This window comes from Sceloporus undulatus, chromosome 4, assembly GCF_019175285.1.
Source record: "Sceloporus undulatus isolate JIND9_A2432 ecotype Alabama chromosome 4, SceUnd_v1.1, whole genome shotgun sequence".
In the NCBI taxonomy this organism is placed as follows: Eukaryota; Metazoa; Chordata; class Lepidosauria; order Squamata; family Phrynosomatidae; genus Sceloporus; species Sceloporus undulatus.
The window spans coordinates 234759386-234777547 of NC_056525.1; the positions used below are offsets into that span (position 1 = coordinate 234759386).

Below are 18162 nucleotides of genomic sequence, written 5' to 3' on the forward strand. Positions count from 1 at the left end.
TGGTTTGAGAACTGGACTAAGTCCAACTCTGGAGAACAGAGTTTGAATACCTGCTTAACTGTGAAAACTTACTGGGTGACCTTGGGCAAGTCCCACTCTCTCAGCATCAGAGGAAGACAAATGTTGCGAAGAAAACTCCATGATAGGTTCGTCTTAGGGTCACCATAGGTCAGAAACAACTTAAAGGCACACAACAACAACAACAACAACAACAACAACAACAACACATATATATACACACACTCCACAGTGACCATCAATCACTAGTGACCATATTGGCAGGGGAACTGTAGGACCTGTAGCTCAAAATTGTATTTTCTATACTGTAACTTTTCCTATTTTGGTTCACTGAGCTTCAGAAAAAAGTAGTTTGAACCTCTGACCAATGGGATAATGTGGCAATGTACAGTCTTATCACATGGGACCAACAGAGTTGATTCATCAAGATTTCAAAGACAAGGTAGAACATCTAAAATAGGAAATATCTGGTAAATACAGTACATAGGGGCATATGAAGCAGTCTTGTTCCATGTCAGACCATTCAGCATTCAAATAAGTAGCAATGCAACCCTCTGAGTCAAGAGTAGGGTAGGGCCCATCCTTAATATCTTGTATATCACACACATTTCTGGCTACATTGCAGAGAGGAGGCCTCTGTGCATACAGTTGTACATGTAGCTTTCTCCACATGAGCTGGAATCATGTGCTACCGAAGTTCTAGCTTGCCTAGAAACTTCTGCATGTACAGAATGTGCTGTTTTTGGTTTTGCTGAACAAGGTTTCCAAGCTCATTTGAAACAATGGAAACCCAACAGGCATGCTCTATATTTTTAGGAAAAAGAAGAACTAACATTTAGTACTGGCAAGGAAATGTTTATTATCACTGTGGGCAGGTGAGATATTTCATGGTAGAGTTCCCTTTCTTTACAAGCTAAATCTCTGCAAACACAACTATTAGATGTTTCCTTACCCTTTATTGTCTGATAGTGAAATAGTAAACTGTTTGAAGATATTTATCTCATGAGGGAGTTCTTCCCTGATCCATTATGTCAACTACTCATTGTAATATTTTTTCCTGACAGCACTAGGCTTTGTTCCATCACTTTTCTAAAGTGATAGAGGCAGAAGGCACCTTTTTTTTAAAGATCAGACTCCCTGAACTTAGTTTGCATCCTAACAAGAATAGAGCCCTAAATCCTTTTCATGTCCTGCAATACAAAGCAGATAGGAGAAGTTCATTAGCATACATTAATGTAGACAGGTTCAATGCTGTTGTTGTTATTAGTGTTGTTGTGCCTTTAAGTCATTTCCAACGAATGGCAACCCTCAAGCAAACCTATCCCAGTGTTTTCTTGGCAAGATTTGTTGTTGTTGTTTTTTTGGGGGGGGATCCATTACCTTCCCCTGAGACTGAGAGAGTGTGACTTGCCCAAGGTTACTCAGTGGGTTTCCATGGCTGAACAGAGATTCAAACCCTGGCCTCCAGAAGCATAGTCCAACACTCAAATCATTACACCATGCTGGCTCCCCTCAGTTATGCTAGAAAGCCTGAAAATGTTATATAGGAGCAGGATGATTTAGGGCCTGTAAAGACAGGCCAAAATAAAGCTGCTTCAGGTCACTTTTGAGGTATGCTGTTTAAATGATGCATGCGTCCTAAGAGGCCAGAAGCTGTGCCAAAGCTAGCCTTGTCTGTGAATATGGTGGCTGAGGGATTCTGTAGACTAAAATGTAACTTTTCCAAATTGTGCATGTACCTTACCTGATCAAATACAAAGATGTGAGGTTTCATATCTGGAGTGACTCATCTAGTCATTAAGTGGCTGCCTAGCGTGACACTGACATAATTGAAAAGTCACCTGCTGTGCTAAAAGCAGCTTGGATATTTTTGGTTTTGCTCTTGCTTTTGGCATCCCAAAGAAATCGGGAATGTATACAGAATTCTTTGTGACATCTATGGGATCCATTTTGTTCAGTTGGCTGGAAAAAGAAAATTGACAGCAATTTTTATCAAACATCAAATACTATTTTTCAGTCTTGGCAGCTCACGCAGTTAAATGAGCATGACTGAATGCCAAGGAATTTGATGATAAGGGATCAAATTATGCTTGCACATCTGCATTACTTTATAACATCTATTTATTTTCATTTGACTTGCTTTTCTACATTGTTCTGCCTAAAGTGGTTCACAACATATTAAATTAAGAGCAACAAATCTAACCATGCAAAAACTCCTAACATAGCAAATTACAAATGCAATCGTAATGCCAGTAACATTTTTTAATTTTAAAAAACTAAATCCATACAATACTGTCCCAGTTCTGCATGTTTGTACAGAGTTAACAAAGTGATAAAGAGGGATGATAAAAGGAAAGTAATGTAGTTTTTTTCTGTGAATAATTCAAAAGCTGGAGATGTACAAAAATGCAGTTAGGAACCTGGTTAGATAAAATTCTCTTTTGACATCTAATCTATTTCATTGTGGCAGGCACTGGTGCAGTACTGGAAGATGTGGCTGAAATAGGACCATTTGTCCTCCTTTTGTGATCTGGTGTGGATAATGTGGAACAGATAGTACAAGAAACTGACAGTGGTCAGTGGCTTTATGAACACACTGTCTTTTTGTTTTGGCAGGAAGCAATGTCCAAAGATGCCAAAGGAATAATCCAGCAGCAAAAGAAGAAGATTCCACTAGATGAAATGATACGCGAAACCCAAAGTTTTATTGAGAACATTCGCTTCTTAGTAGATGAGGTAATGCATCCAAGCTTGTTTCTGGAGCCACTGGACCTCTTTTGTGTCCAGGGGCAAGTCCCACTCCACAAAAACAACACATGCACAGATATTTTGGAAGCAAAGACCAAAACTATTTATTGCTCACAGCCACATCCTATTAGAAGAAAAGGCACATTAAATGGAATTTACATAAGTTGACTCATTCACCTGTTCCTTCAATGAGTCTGGTCTAGCTGAGACCACCAATAAGATTCAGGACTTATAACTCAACCTAGTTTATGCAGATGCATTTTAGTGTTCTTATTTTTATCTATGCAGACTTTATATTTAATTAAATTTATTTAATTATTATTTCAAACCAGTATGTTTGTTTTAAATTGCTTCCAGTGCATGTGGCAGAAAAGAGATTCATGAATATGAAAACTAAGAACACTAAAATGCAGCTGCATAAATTCATGTGTGAATGAAACCCACATAACCCTGCTTCTCCTAACCTCCGACTTTTTCCTGTAATGTCTGCATTGGGCTTTAGGCCTGTTCCAAACTGAGGGTATATATATACTGCAGAAATGTTGAGGCAGCATGCTGTAAAGGTGGGCTGAATACCTTCTATCACTTTTAAGATAGGCCTGTTTTTTTAAAATGTCTCTTATAAAAGTTCCTACAGAACTGCTGTAGGAACTGAGGTCTGATTGTTGATTCACACACACTTGGCTTAATCAAAAAATGTTGTTTTCCCAAGATATATACACCTTTCAGGAGCCTAATGCTATCTTTGATACCAAAAACATGTGTCTGTCTTTTTCTCAAGCCCCAGCATACAGTGCCTGATGTGTTCATCTGGATGCTGAGCAACAACAAAAGAGTTGCATATGCAAGAATCCCAGCCAAAGACTTGCTCTATTCTCCTGTGAATGAGCAGAGAGGAAAGCACTGTGGGAAGATTAAAACCCACTTCTTAAAAGTAAGTCTGAGTAGCTTCTAATCATTTTTAGCACCACAACATTGCATCTGATGCTCCCTTTAGACTGCTCAATAAATTTGTGGTACTCCTTGCTGTACCCGATGTTTTGTAAGTTGCCATAGGGAATCTGTAACCATTAGACAAAATACATGTGGAATGACAGAGAGAGATGTGGGAGAATGCATTTTGCAGTGCTGCAAACTTTTCCTACCATCAGATCTGACTCTGTTGACCATCAGCTGCAGCTCCTGGCCTTTTTCTGTGGATCAAAAATCTGATAAACAAAAAGGTTTCCAAACTGTTTTGAAGAATTCAGTTATGAATCAACATGAGTTTCCTTCCATATAAGTGACTGGATTTTTAGATCACTAACAAAATGAGGAATGGAAATGTGGTAAGCATTAAGTTCTGGCAGAGTCAGCATGGTATAGTGGTCTGAGTGCTGGACTAGGACTCTGGGAGACCAGGGTTCAAATCCAGAATGGAAACCCATTGGATTGCCTTGGGCAAGTAACACACTCTCAGTCTCAGAGGAAGGCACTGGCAGCCCCCTCTCAACAGGTCTTGCCAAAATACCTCATGATAGGATTGCTATAGGTTGCAAATTACTTGAAAGCACATGACCCACTGAAATCACTGTTTGGTTACAGCTCTTTTAACCGTGATGATAAAAATATCCTTAAGTGGAATGATTTGCTCCCCAACTATCTGTGAGTGTTTAACTGTTAACTCCAGTTTGTAATTACTCTCCACAAGCACTATAGATGGAAGAGACTAGAGGTTACACAAAATTGTGAAAACCTTTGACAAATGCCAGAAAGAAAGAAATACAGCCTTTGCAGTATGGTCAGTAAGATGGCTAAGTTCACTATACTGGAGAACATGATCTGCCCATATGGTAGTGAGCATTGGTATCCTACTTCTCCACTGATGCATAGTGATGAAGGACATATATGAAAATCTTTTCACACTACACAGTTATAGCACTATGATTCCACTTTAACTCCTATGGCTCCATCCTATGGAATCATAGGGCCTGTAATTTGGACAGAGGCACTAGAGTTCTTTGGCTGGGAAACTCACAAAACTATAGATCCCAGACTCACAAAACAAAACAAAAAAGATTGCAGGATTCCATAGGGTGGAATCACTGCTGTTAATGTAGAATCATTGTGCCTTAACAAAATGCCCTTGGTCCTGCACAGAGGTATCTAACACTATTACGAACACTTACTGATGATATCACAACCTGGTGGGGCTTTCTAGAAATAACCTGGTTGGAGATGAGCAAAACCATCTCATCCTTGCAGTTGTTCATTAAGGTTTTTTTAAAAAATACTTGCGGCATATGACTGTCGTGTAAACCTAATAAGACCCAGAGATAATAATAGTAGTCTAAATAGTATTACACTGTATAGGCAAGGACCAGCAACATGGGGGGGGGTCTCTGTGAACAGTACCACTCATATCCTTGCTCCTAGGCCTATAAAGTCACAGGCTTTCTTAGAGCCATGACTACTAAGCCAGTATGGAAATGATATAATAGTAGTGCAGAAATACTCTTGCTTTCATTTTCCAATTCTGTTTACTTTTTCTTCAGTAATCCTCTGCTATCTTGGAGTGGTAAGGGACTTAATAGGACCCACAGCCAACCCTACCCTTAGGTAAAATGAGAGAATTGTCTCAGGGTGAAGAGGCAATGAGGAACAGGGTGGTTGGAGATGAGCAAAACTATCTCATCCTTGCACTTTTTCTTTTGGGGAACCAAATTGTGTGCTTTGTATGGTGTGCTCTTCACCCCTAAACTAGCCCACTTTCCTTGGTGATGCACAGAACATTGTCAGTGTGGAAGTGAGATTCAACAGCTAGTAAGGTCAGCTCCTGTAGAAGAAATGTATTTTGTAGGTGTGCAATCTTGACCTTTGCTTTAGGCGACAATGTATCTTGGGCTTAATCTGCACTAGCAGTCTCTTCCTTACTTAGCTCTACTGCATTATTCTACTTCATTTTTTCTTGTAGTAATTTTTCATGATTCAGATTAATTAAAAAGTAACAATTTAGGAAGGAGCAGACTTTGTAGCTTCAGGAGGATTAGTTGAATAAACATTTATAAAATATTTATTGTAAGGAGATGATGTTTGGAATGTTGTATAATGCTTGTCTGTAAGAAATCACTTCTGTTTTCAAATGGTGTTATTTTACTAAGGCAAATAATTTAACGGTTAGATGCTGAAAACACCAAATGAAAGAGTTGTTAGCACTTGATTCTTCTCCAAAAGATCTGTCTGCCCATCAGGATAATTCTTGGAGCCACTTCCAAAAGAAACCTGTCAGAGTCCATTCTCACTCTCTTGACAGAATGTTTGTCTAATATATAAAGCCTAAAAGGCCTTACTTACCTGACATGTATTCACTCTGGTGGATTAAGAACAAAAACAGTAAAACAAACATTTATCATTAAGTAAATGGATGATATCACTTCAGAAAGAATATGGATAATATCTTTTTACTGAAACAATGGGGTTTATTTCTTATTAGCTAGGGGCTAGTTTACACAGTATGGGGGGAAACAAATGGAAACTCATTAAAAAGTTATTATTTTTTGCTGGAAACATATGAATTCAGTTTTTTCTCTGTTGGCCTTGTAAACTAAGTTGATTGAACTTATAAACCAACTTGTCTAAATGCTTTTTTAAAAAGTAAAGAGAAGGGACATGAGCCTCTATTTTGTTCAGTACTATGATGTGGAGTGAGATAAAGGTGGCTACAATTCATTGCTGCTTGTGGCCTTGATCCAGAATAGCCTTCTGCATCCCCTTGAAGACATGAGAAATCTGATCCATATTGGATCTCTAATATGGGGCAAATATCAGTCGCCACATTTCACTTCCTCAAATCTGAACATGTAATTTCTATTTTATACATTTTTTCTAATTATAGATTTTTCCAGTTATGCAAATTATTCTGATTTGCATTCTGACTGTGCAAATTGATTACATTAATTGTTGTATTTTTGCTCCCACTACATTTTAGACCTTTAATAATAAACAGTGAAAAGAGAACCAAATAAACAATGAAAATAGAACCAGTACAGAATAATATTTAAAGTGCTGGCCAGGGAAATCCAAGTTCAAACTCCTACTTTGTTATGTAATTTATCATGTGACCTTGAGCTACCATTAGTCTTCAGCAAGTCTACCTTATAGGCTTCTCCTTTGCTTCTTGTATTTCCCCATTTACACCACTCACTCTCCCTTCCCTTCTTCAGTCCCCTTGCATCCTGAGAGGCAAAGGATTTTCAAAAATGTCTGTAGTCCTAACCAGGTAAGGTCTCTATCCATCTTTGGATCCCTGTACCTGCTGTACAGAGCCACCTCAGCCATGGAAACCCTCTCAAGTCATACTCTCTGAGACTCATAGGGCAAAACCACTTTGAACAAACCTTGCCAAGAAAACTGTGTGATAGTCTTGCCTTTGGTTCATTGTTGGAAACTACTTGAAGGCGCACAACAACATCAAGTACCTGCTGTGTTTACTTAAACACACAAACACAAACAGAATAAATTGCTAATTGTGTGAATAATGTCTTTGATCCTACATCAGACTACTGGTCAACTTATCGATTTCTATCATTGTCTATCATTATCTATCACTGTCTACTCTGATTTTCACCTGACCTTTTGATTTCACCTGACCTTTTTTCAGTTGCCAGGAAAAAGGCCCCCAGGCTGGAACGTCCATGGAAAAGTTGACACTTACCTGTGGCTTGGTTCCGCCAAATATGCTCATGCTATTTTGGACAACTTACCTGTTGGATATGAAACAGAAACACCTTTGGCAGCAAGTGGACACCATACTCCTCCTCCACCCCTCAGTGTGGCCTACAAAAGTAAGCAACATTTTAAACCTAGAGGAAGAAATGCAATCTAGTCAGATATCAGCATGACCTACTTACTGTGCTACTGTTGTAATTTATGACATGAGTTTTTATAAACAGAGAACATATTGCACTTGGCACTTCAGAGGTGTGCTTTCTTGCATATAACAACATCACACATCCCACCCACTCCTTTTTTAAACTCTACTGTTAGGACCAGCTCTCCAACTCTCACTACCAGTTTTCATGAGAGGCGGGTGCTTAGTGTGGTGAGTTTGTAGCAAACCCTTAACAATCACATGGACCATGTGCTGTAGTCCAAATGTAATGTTTCAAAGCTCTGTCTAAATTATCATTCCCCCACCTTCCCGTTGCTCCAAAAGATAGGATCTAGACTGATTAGTTCAGATAGAAGAGGATTTTAAATAATCATTGGGATGAACTTCTTGACAGTACAAGCTGTCCAACAGGATGGTGATGAATTCTGCTTAGGTAGACATTTGTAGGCAGAATCTGTATGACCGTATGCCAGACATGCTGTTGTAGTAGACTTTCTGCATTGGCATCAGATTGCATTAGATCTGTTTAGAAGTCCCTTTCAACTGTGTAATTCACTCCCACTCACAATAATGGGACAAGGATGGTAATGATACTGTGCTTTCCTCTCTTCTGTTCCTGCAGCCAAGCATGTCTTCCAGCTAAGAGCTCACATGTATCAGGCCAGAGGGCTTATCGCAGCCGATAGCAGTGGGCTTTCAGATCCTTTTGCCAAAGTAACTTTTGTTTCACACTGCCAGACCACAAAGGTAAGGAATAAGAGGAGGAAAGGTTGTTTTTGGGGTTGGGACAGGATGCTGAAAAAGTGTCAGGCTGTTTGTTGGGTAAGCATTGGCCAACGCAGAGCATTTTCTGGAATGTGCTTGGTAAAATATAGGAAAATGTTTTGTGAACACCTGATCATCTTAGGTGAGAAGGAACACAATGTTGTGAGACTAAGGGTTGGACTTAAGAGTTTACTGGACTCGAGATCTCAAGTATCTCTGCATGGCCAGTGGCTTGAATTAAATGCCTGTTGGGATCCCTTCCAATTCTACAGCTCTGTAATTCCATGATTCTGTCTCCAAATGGGAATGAATAGACTAAGGGCTACAAAGAAATTTGGGCAATGAGGATGTACATTATTTGACTGAGAATGACAATTCTACTTTCATCAAAAACAATGATTTTCACTGTCTTCACTGTCCCCTTAAAGAGTACAGGTATCTTGCATACTCTGCTAGTATTTTGGTTGCTTTGTTAATTTTTTTAAATTTTTGCCCCACCAGATCATTCAACAGACTTTGTCTCCTACTTGGAATCAGATGCTGCTGTTTAATAATATTGTACTTCATGGAGATGGGAAAGAAATTGCTGAATTTCCCCCAGTGGTTGTTGTAGAGCTCTATGATGATGATGCAGTGGTAAGTAGCATCTCCCCCTTTTTATTAATTTTAAATTTGGGATGGTTGTGTGTGGTTATGAAGATTATTGCACTATCGGCTTTTTCCCATCCTGGGTATGGGCTGAGACCAGGCTGGGACCGTGTCTTATCACACACCTTCGTGCCCAGACCATTATCATCCCCGCCTTCTCTCATCCCTGGCTAAAAATGCTTCTTTCCCATCAATGGAAGGCATTCCAATCGAGGACAGGATGGTAATGATCTGGGCACAGAGCTGTGTGGTACTGCATGTTCCCTGCCCAGTCTCAGCCCATGAGAGGGGGAAAGGGAATGCAACATGTGTGCACAAAAACATTCATACATATGTATGAACTAAAACCCTGCTGAGGTATTACACTGTTTATGTAGCAAACAATGTTGAACATGTACAGCTTTTTTAAAAATGTTTTCCCTGTGCAATCACATTGCTTTTAACAGAGGACAGTGTTAACGTAAAAAAACAACTGTGCGTTATTGTCCTGAAAAATATATAGAATGCTGAAGGAATGAAGCAAGGCATGGATGTCCTGTCCATCCATTAGAATTGCCAACTTTTGATTTTAGAAAAGCTAGCATCCTGACTGATGGGGTCAAAACTACATCAGACAGGAGACAGGAACGTAATTCTTTACTACAATTCTTCTCAAAGGAAGAAATAAGTAATTTTTTGCACTTTTCTTCTTGCTATGAGAAGGTCTTGAAAAACCACAGGGACTTATTATAATATTTTCTGCACATAAAATGCCGTTTTCTGCTTAATCACATGCAAATTTTATGCAAAATAATACCTAAACTGCAAAGATTCTTGTCAGTCCAGAATTTTTCTTGACAGGGTTTCTCAACACTCAAAAAACATGTTTTTCAGTCTTAACAAATACTGTTTTTCAGTATATACTTTCCATATACCCAGGGGGAATGCCCTTGGGGAATCAGCCAGTTTAAAGCCCAACCAAGTTGAAATTTGGTGTCATGGGACGGAGCCAGGAGAGATTTATTTGTTTTGTGAGTCAAACCTAGGACCTTATCACACTAGACGAATCCTGCTCAGAAATGGGATTTAAAAGTAGAAAAAAACTACAAATGCAGGATGTTTTTCAAATGACGTTTCTTCCAAATAGTAACGCGAAAATAAAGTAAACGGAAAGTCGACAAAAATGACACCTTTTTACTTCTGGAAACTTCACTTTATTTTCGTGTTATTGCTGTTTGGTGCAAACATGTCTGAAAAACATCCTGCATTTGCAGGTTTATTCTACTTTAAAATCCTGGTTCTGAGCAGGATTCATCTAGTGTGATAAGGCTCCTAGAGACTGCTAGAATTCGATGGCTCATTTGGGTGAAACTTTGCAAAATCTAGATTTCAGTGTATCACCTCACCTGATATTATTTTATTGGGAAGCCCAATAAAATTCTGTGTAGTTGACAGTGCTGGTCACCAATGCAAGGCCTGACAATTTTTACTATACTGTGTTACCTTACATTTTATAAACATGCACACACATAACCTCAGTGATCACAAAGGATGGGGCGTGCTTGGCATGCATGCTAGACCTGCTGAAATTCCTTCTTCTGAACAAAAATTTAGAGGCACAGGAGCCCTAATTCCTTTTACATCTGACCACCTAATAATTCTATGCCTCCAATTAGCCCTCCTTTATATCCCATAGTCTGTTTGTCAAGATGATTTTTGATGACTGGTAAAATGTGTAGGAATGTGGTAGCTCAGCAGTTAAGATGCTGATAGTTGCAAGATGGGCAGTTTGAGGCCCAAGCACCATGGGGTTCATTCAGGTCACTAGATAAATAGGTACCACTTTAGTGGAAAGGTAATAGTGTTCTGTGCAGTCATGCTGGCCACATGATTACAGAACTATCTTTGACAATGCTGGCTCTTTGTAATGGAGATCAGCACAGTACCCTACAGTCAGTTACGACTTGACAACCCTGTCAAATGGGAAACCTTTCACCTTTTCAAATGTGTAGATGAATGGCATTATGCTGTGTGTTTTTTAAACATCTAGGGTAAATCAGAATATATTGGCTCTACTGTGGCAGCCCCTGTAACAACACTGTCTGGTGACAAGTATGAGCCACCTAAACTTAATTACCATCCAGTGTACTGTGGAAATCTTTCAGGAGGGGATCTCCTTGCTGCATTTGAGCTCCTTCAGGTAAGCCTAGAATTACTTCTTTATCAATGTTTTTACTGGTAAATGTCGACTCTAAAATCAACAAAGAGAGGAAGTTACACCTTATAGTTTGTTTATAACAGAGACATATATGGGACTGGGATAGGAAGATATAAGCTTTTGTAATATTTGTTATATTGTAATATTAACCAAGACAGGTTTGCATAAAATAAAAGTTCTCTTCATGAGCAAACTGCAAGTTAAGCAAATGTAAATTAAGCAAATGCCTCCAGCATGATGGAAGTTATCCCAAAGGTTGGCAAGATACAGAACTTTCCTAAACAGTAAGCACATGTAACAGCACCACCTCATGGTTGGAGATGTTGCGGGTAGAGTTTATTCACTATTTCTCCATGTGCCTCCTCTACCCAAAAGATTCTGCTGGTGAATATCTGTGCACAACTTGTTGGGCAGGTGAGCACTCATCTGCTACCTAATGCAGCAAAAATAAGCCAACTACATACAGTCACTCAGACTCTGTCTCATCCCTTTCTTCATTTACATTTGTACAGGTATCAGTTTAGTAATCCTGGATCAAGCCTAGTTACAGAGAAATTTGCTCTTTGAGAATTTCATTACAAGCTGACCTATGTAAAATTCCTGGACAAATATCAACTTTGGAACATAGTTATCCATGTCCTCCCCTGCCATACTTCCTCAATGTATTGACACATTTCTTAGTTCAAGCAATCTATCATAATGTGTTTAAGAATGCATGTTTTCAGAGATAATACATGGGCAGAGCATTCTGATAGACATCAGCTCAGGAGAATCAGCACATTCAAATCCCGGCAGACTTATGTTGATCAGGGGAGAAGGTTTTCCCCACGTGGCAGTTAGTGGCTTCCATATGTGTGGGCCAGTGAATATTACCTAGTTTTTAATCTGAAGTGTAAAAAAGTTATCTAAGCTAGGAGTTGCTGAGCCATATCTTCCAAATAAATTCTGTACTAGTCTTCCAGCAGCATAAAGAGGAAAACAAAGGGTATATCTGACAGAAACAGATGAAGGGCAGGCTTTTTGGATAAGTCTTTTCAAGTTTGGATTTAATCCTGGAGTGGATTCACTACCCCATGGACTTGGAAACTAGCCGCCTACTCTGCCCCAACCCCAACTTTCCCATCCACCAGTTTCTTTTTCTCATTTCAGAGGTTTGCTGCGAGAATCAAGTGATCTTGGGACCTATAAACCAGGGGTGAGCAGCTGTAGGAGGGTTGAGGGTCATTCCCCTGCAACCCTACCTATGGGTTGCAACCCCCAACTGTACTATCTTTTGTGGCTATATTCCAGCCCAAATTGTGACCATCTGTCATTCCTAGCCACCATTTTGTCAAGGATACAGCTGTAGGTCTTGCTTCTCCTACTCCTTATGTAGATTCAAGTCTGCCTTCATCTGTTTCTGTCAGACATATCCTTTTTTAAATGCTGCTGGAAGACTAGTGTTTGATAGGCAATGGAAGTAGAAATTTCCACTTTGAAGAATGGACTCGAGTGCAGAAGTTCCTTCTTGTCAGAGTACTGACATCAGGAGTACAGTATGCTCCTGAGATGTTCTCCCAGGTGCTATAAGGGTTAATCCTTAGAAATGTGTATTTGGAGAAAAATGCTTTACCAAGACATATTTGAAATGTACACTAAATGCAAAATTGTGTATGTAGGTAAAACAAAATATGCAAAGTTAATGTAGAAATAAGGTTTGAACAGATTTATGGGTGAACAACTGTAAAACGAATTGGACCCAGAACTAGATGTTTTCAGCCCTCTCTACAAGTTAACTATGATCTTCTTTATGAGCAGGCAAAGATCTGGAAGACCTTTCTTTGTATTTTACTTTATTTTACAACCACTTTGGGATTCTTCTCAGTAAAGGATGTATTATATATACAATGATTTACACTACTATAAATCATCCTTTATATTGTACTATCACTACTCTCCATGTTGCTGTAGCTCACCAATATATTTTGGCAATTCTTTTTGTGTTCTGTCAAAGTGTAAAAGGCATCTGTAAAAGCTCCCATTGGCCTTATCTCGGTCAGTGAAAAACAGATGGAACTCATTTGATAGGAACAGAAAATGCAAAGTTTTATATGTCCCCAAAGAATCTACCTGAATTCCTTAACCTTTCCAAGAGAAATAACTTAACTTTATAACCGTGAAGTGCTTTAAAGGTATTTCCATTTATGAACAGTAATAATTTGCTTATGCTTCCGCCAATGGATGATCTTTATATAATCTCAAGAAGTTTATTGTGTGTTGTCTCCATAGGTAACCTGTTATATAGTCTTCTGCCTCATAAGAAACCTGTAAATCATTTTGCTCTCTAATAAAGCAGAATTCCTACAGGATTTGGAAAATCACAGTGAACCACTACAAATCTGGCATATTATATATTTATTCTGCTAGTAGGATACTGAAATCACTGTTTTGGTAATCACTATTTTTGGCTCCTCCAGGGGAGTTTTAAAAATTTGAAACAATTAGACTTTTTACATCCAAATATGAAATGAGCTGTTTCCCCAAGATCCTTTTTGTATCATTTTGTTTGTGCACAATAAATGTATACTTGTCATAACCACTGTTCCATCCAAGAAGAATTGGCCTAAATGCTATGGTTAGTCATGGCTAGAAAAAATGAATCAATTGGATTTACCACTGTGTTGACACACCACTGAGCACATAATTCGATACATTTGCTCTAGTTGAAATTACAAGAAGGAACCCAACCACTATTTATTGCATTGCAGTTTCCTCATAGAAAGATAGTTTGTACTTGGGAAAATGTGGTTATCCAAGACCAACATCAAGCACAAACTATACTTTTCCAAATGTTTGTGAAATGGAGCAAGCCCTAAAATAAACATGCTGTCTTGGCATAAATTGGTTTTCCTCATCCATAGATCTCCTGCAGCAGACTTATATAGAATATATTTCTTTGTGTATGAATCTGTTTGAAATGAGCACTCAGTTGCACAGGCCCTCCTTACAATTGCTTCATTGGAAGAAGTGCATTTGTTGGGAACAAAGGAGAGGGCCTTTTCATGTGTAGCACCCAAATTACAGAATACCTAAATAGTGACATTCGCCTGGTGCCTTTGGATGCTTTTAAGTGGGCACTATAGCCAGTGGTATTCCAATGAACAGATTAGATTCACTGAGTCTATTCTGTTCAAGGGTGAGAAATCTCTTTTAGCCCAAGCACCAAATTCTGAGGCCATATTCCAGTGGTGCATGAGACCACAGACAAAATGTTAAGTCTAACATACTGAGCACTGGCACTGGGGCATTCCAACATTTTAGAATGGGAAAATAGTCCCCACAAAACTGGGCAACCAACAAATGATATTAACATGGGGAAGACGATGTGGCCATCTAGGGAATCACAAAGGGCCAAATTGAGACCACAAAAGGGATGGATTCAGCATCAGGGCCTATTATAGTTTTTTCCATCCCTGTTATAGTTCTGATGACAATCTACAACTTGAGAAATGGGAAAGAGGTCAGAAACATTATATGATAATGTGTCACATCCCCACCCTGACCACTTACTGTGAACAAGGTGGGAAATGCAAGATAAAAATTCATTTTTTTTTCAACTGTCAGTGATTCTTTTATAGAGACACATTTATGGATGTAGTCATTTTTAAATGGTGAAGTTAAGTAGTACAATCAAGGCTGCAAGTGGGATTTGGATCCAGCGGATCTAAAGCTGCTCCTAGAACATCCCGCTTTGTTTCCCAGCAGTGGTACTCCTCTGACTTCAGAGCTTTCCATGGATCTACTAGCAGCCTCCCATATGGATGCCCCACTGCCTGTGTAGCAGCCAGAAAACTTTCCTTTTTGGACTACTACAATTCCCAGTACCTCTTCAGCTATCATGGCCAGCATGTAGTCCAAAAAACTTTACTAAGCTCTGGGTACAGTGCAGCCATTCCATTGGGTTAAAATAACTGGGTTTTTGTTTTGTTTTGTTTTTTGTAGAAAGTTTTCATGCTAACGTTGTTTTCTGTGGTGTCTGTTCCTCACATCTTATTTTTAAGATTATTTTAGTCTTGTAACTCTAAAAGCACCAGATCCTGTGTGATCTTGGAAGCTAAGCAGGGCCAGCCATGGTTAGTACTGGGATGGGAAACCATAAATGAATACCAGATTTTGTAGACTATATTTCAAAGGAAGTAACTGGCAAAACCATATCTTGAATATTCCTTGCCTAAGAAAATATGGCAGCAAAATGGCTCTCTGAACCATTTTAATTTTGTCATACTTCCTAAGTTTCTGCCTAAGTTTAGTTACAGTAAATTTAAACAGAGGGAATGCTCCAAAAACTTCTGGATCATTGCTGTTCAGCAGATGGTTCAACCACCTTAAAATAGGCTCTCTAAACCATTTTAATTTTCTCATACTTCCCAAGTTTTTGCTTAATTTTAACTACAGTAAATGCAAGCAGAGGGAATGCCCCAAAGACTCCAGGATATTTGCTATTCAACAGATGGTTCAGCCACTTTAAAACTGTAAGTGTAATTTCAGTAGCAGTTGTTGTGACTTCTGTGTAGAATACAACTCTGTTAAAGCATCAAATTATGTGCCCCAATGCCTGGTCATGTTGGTATAAACGGAAAAGAACAGATGATTACAGAAAGTACACTTTCTGTGTATGTATGATGGTCTTCCATGCAATGAGAACTGCTGCAGTATGTCTGGACTACATATAAGAATGCTAGAGCTAAATAGTAATACAACTGATGATACATTTTCATTTTGCAGGTCCCCGATTCTGGCCCTGAAAACCTCCCACCTGTGGATCCTCCAGATGCCAGTCAGATCTACCCAGTCCCAGCCAACATCAGGCCTGTTTTAAGTAAATATAGGGTAGAGGTGAGTTAGGAAAGAATAATGCTCCATATTCTGCCCTTGCACCATTCATCAAGGGTTCTCTGTTGTTTTGGAGCTACATGCAAACACTTGCAGTCAGGATCATTGTTTTTAAAACAGGGAAGTGATTTTTGCTTACTCTATTTTTCCCCATCTTCGATTTGGATGGTACACTAATTTATGGTATAAAAAAACCAAGCATCCATAAAGAATTCAGCCACCATTTTATTTGGTCTTGCCATGAGCTACAAGCTACTTGAAGGCACATACACACATACACATTCTGTACATTGTTTGATGCTGTATGTTTTATCATTGTTGCATGATCCTCCAAAATCTTTACAGATACCCAATTTATTTAAATATGAAATGAGTAGTTATAAATAATAAATTTTAGTATTATTATAAGTAAGTCATAAAATAACAATGCATTTAAATATAATCTATTAAAAATAGATGTGAATGTTATTTCTGTTTCTTCTGCTGCAGGTTCTGTTCTGGGGTCTTCGTGAACTGAAGAAAGTGCAGCTTCTCTCTGTGGATCGACCACAAGTTCTCATTGAATGCGCCAGCAAAGGAGTGAAATCGTGTGTCATTCAGAGCTACAAAAACAATCCAAATTTTAATGTCCTGGGAGATTGGTTTGAAGTGGTACATATATATATCTATAACTGTCTACTAATTAGACTCTTCTTACACAAACTGAAAAATATAGCTCAAGTATAGTTGGGTATTTCATAGAGAAGGACGTATGATAAGAGGATAATCTAAGATCAAGCAAAATACAGTGAATAAGTGTGAGATTGGGACTGGATTCAACTCGCGTCTGAGATATGGAGATCACTAAGGATGTTGTCAGACAAGGGAAACTGGAAGTATAATCCAATGGCAATCTGAACACAATCATGGGGTTTCATGTTATTGCGTGATAGACTACCACACACAATTTCGTGCAATGAGGAGTCAATCAGAACGCAATCATGGGGTTTCACATTATTGCATGAGAGGTGATCACACGCAATTTTGGGCAATGGCAAGCTATTTTCAGGCAATGGGAAGTCAGTTCAAACGCAATTTGAATGTGTTCTGGTCCCACTTTCTTTTCATTCGAAATTAAGAGAAATTCCTCCTGTCTGATAAACTCCTAAGTTATTTGGGGCCAAACGTGCTCTTCTCAATTAAAAGGATTGTTTAGAGAACAGTTGGCCCTCTCCTTATGCGGGGGATCCGTTCTGGACCCCTCCGCATAAGGCGAATTCCGCTTATGCTCAAGCCCCATTGGAAACAATGGGGCTTGTGCACGGCGGCACGCAGGTGCCACAGGCGCGCACGCCCATTCAATTGAATGGGATGCGCCGCCCCGCGCACTCCCCGCGGCTTGAGTGCGTAAGCTCAAGTCTGCGTAAGGTGCGCCAGCGTATGACACGGGCGTGCTGTATAAAATAGAGGAAGTTAACTTATACATTGTGAGTGTCTAAGCATATACAGTGCAAATAATCTGATAAACACCCATGTTTTGTATGTTTTTTTTTTAAATTAAATATTAAGTGGGGAGAGATGGCTAGTCAAACTACATTATGCAAGAAAGGATGGCAAGTTAGCAATAGGAAAAAGCCTCCCATTGCAAACATTAGTAATTTTATCTCTAAAACTACTGGGGAGAACCTGAGATCACAGCTGAGGAGGAAAGATTTCTTCACCCTTTCCCCCATGTGCTGCTATTCTGTTAAAAAAATCATCACATCTTGCTATCTGGCATTTAATTAAAAAAAAAACCACACGCCACAATGTAGTTGCTATTCAGATTGTTAGTGTAAAATGTCAGCAAGTCCTGAAGTACTTGGAGTCAAAGAAGTGGGGAAATGTAAATAAGGGGACATTTTTAATTAATATATTATCCTCTCAGGTGTGCAAGTGGAAAAGCCATAGTTGTTTCCAGAAAATCTAACAACTAGACTTTCCGAATTTGAAATATAATTTCCCCAATATATCTGGTTTTGCCTCATTTTACCCACTATAAAAGTCTATGGAGAAAAATAATTAT

The 18162-nt window shown here is 39.0% G+C and overlaps 1 protein-coding gene across 1 annotated transcript in view; it reads left to right on the plus strand.

Moving 5' to 3' along the window:
• The window catches only part of FER1L6 (fer-1 like family member 6), a 96549-nt gene that overhangs the window by 35936 nt on the left and 42451 nt on the right, over positions 1-18162 (plus strand). Inside the window, exons 15-22 of the mRNA XM_042464464.1 lie at positions 2635-2754; positions 3548-3700; positions 7406-7589; positions 8259-8383; positions 8903-9037; positions 11079-11228; positions 16011-16121; positions 16608-16769. Coding sequence (XP_042320398.1) covers positions 2635-2754; positions 3548-3700; positions 7406-7589; positions 8259-8383; positions 8903-9037; positions 11079-11228; positions 16011-16121; positions 16608-16769 — 1140 coding nt within the window. The remainder of the gene's footprint in view (positions 1-2634; positions 2755-3547; positions 3701-7405; positions 7590-8258; positions 8384-8902; positions 9038-11078; positions 11229-16010; positions 16122-16607; positions 16770-18162) is intronic.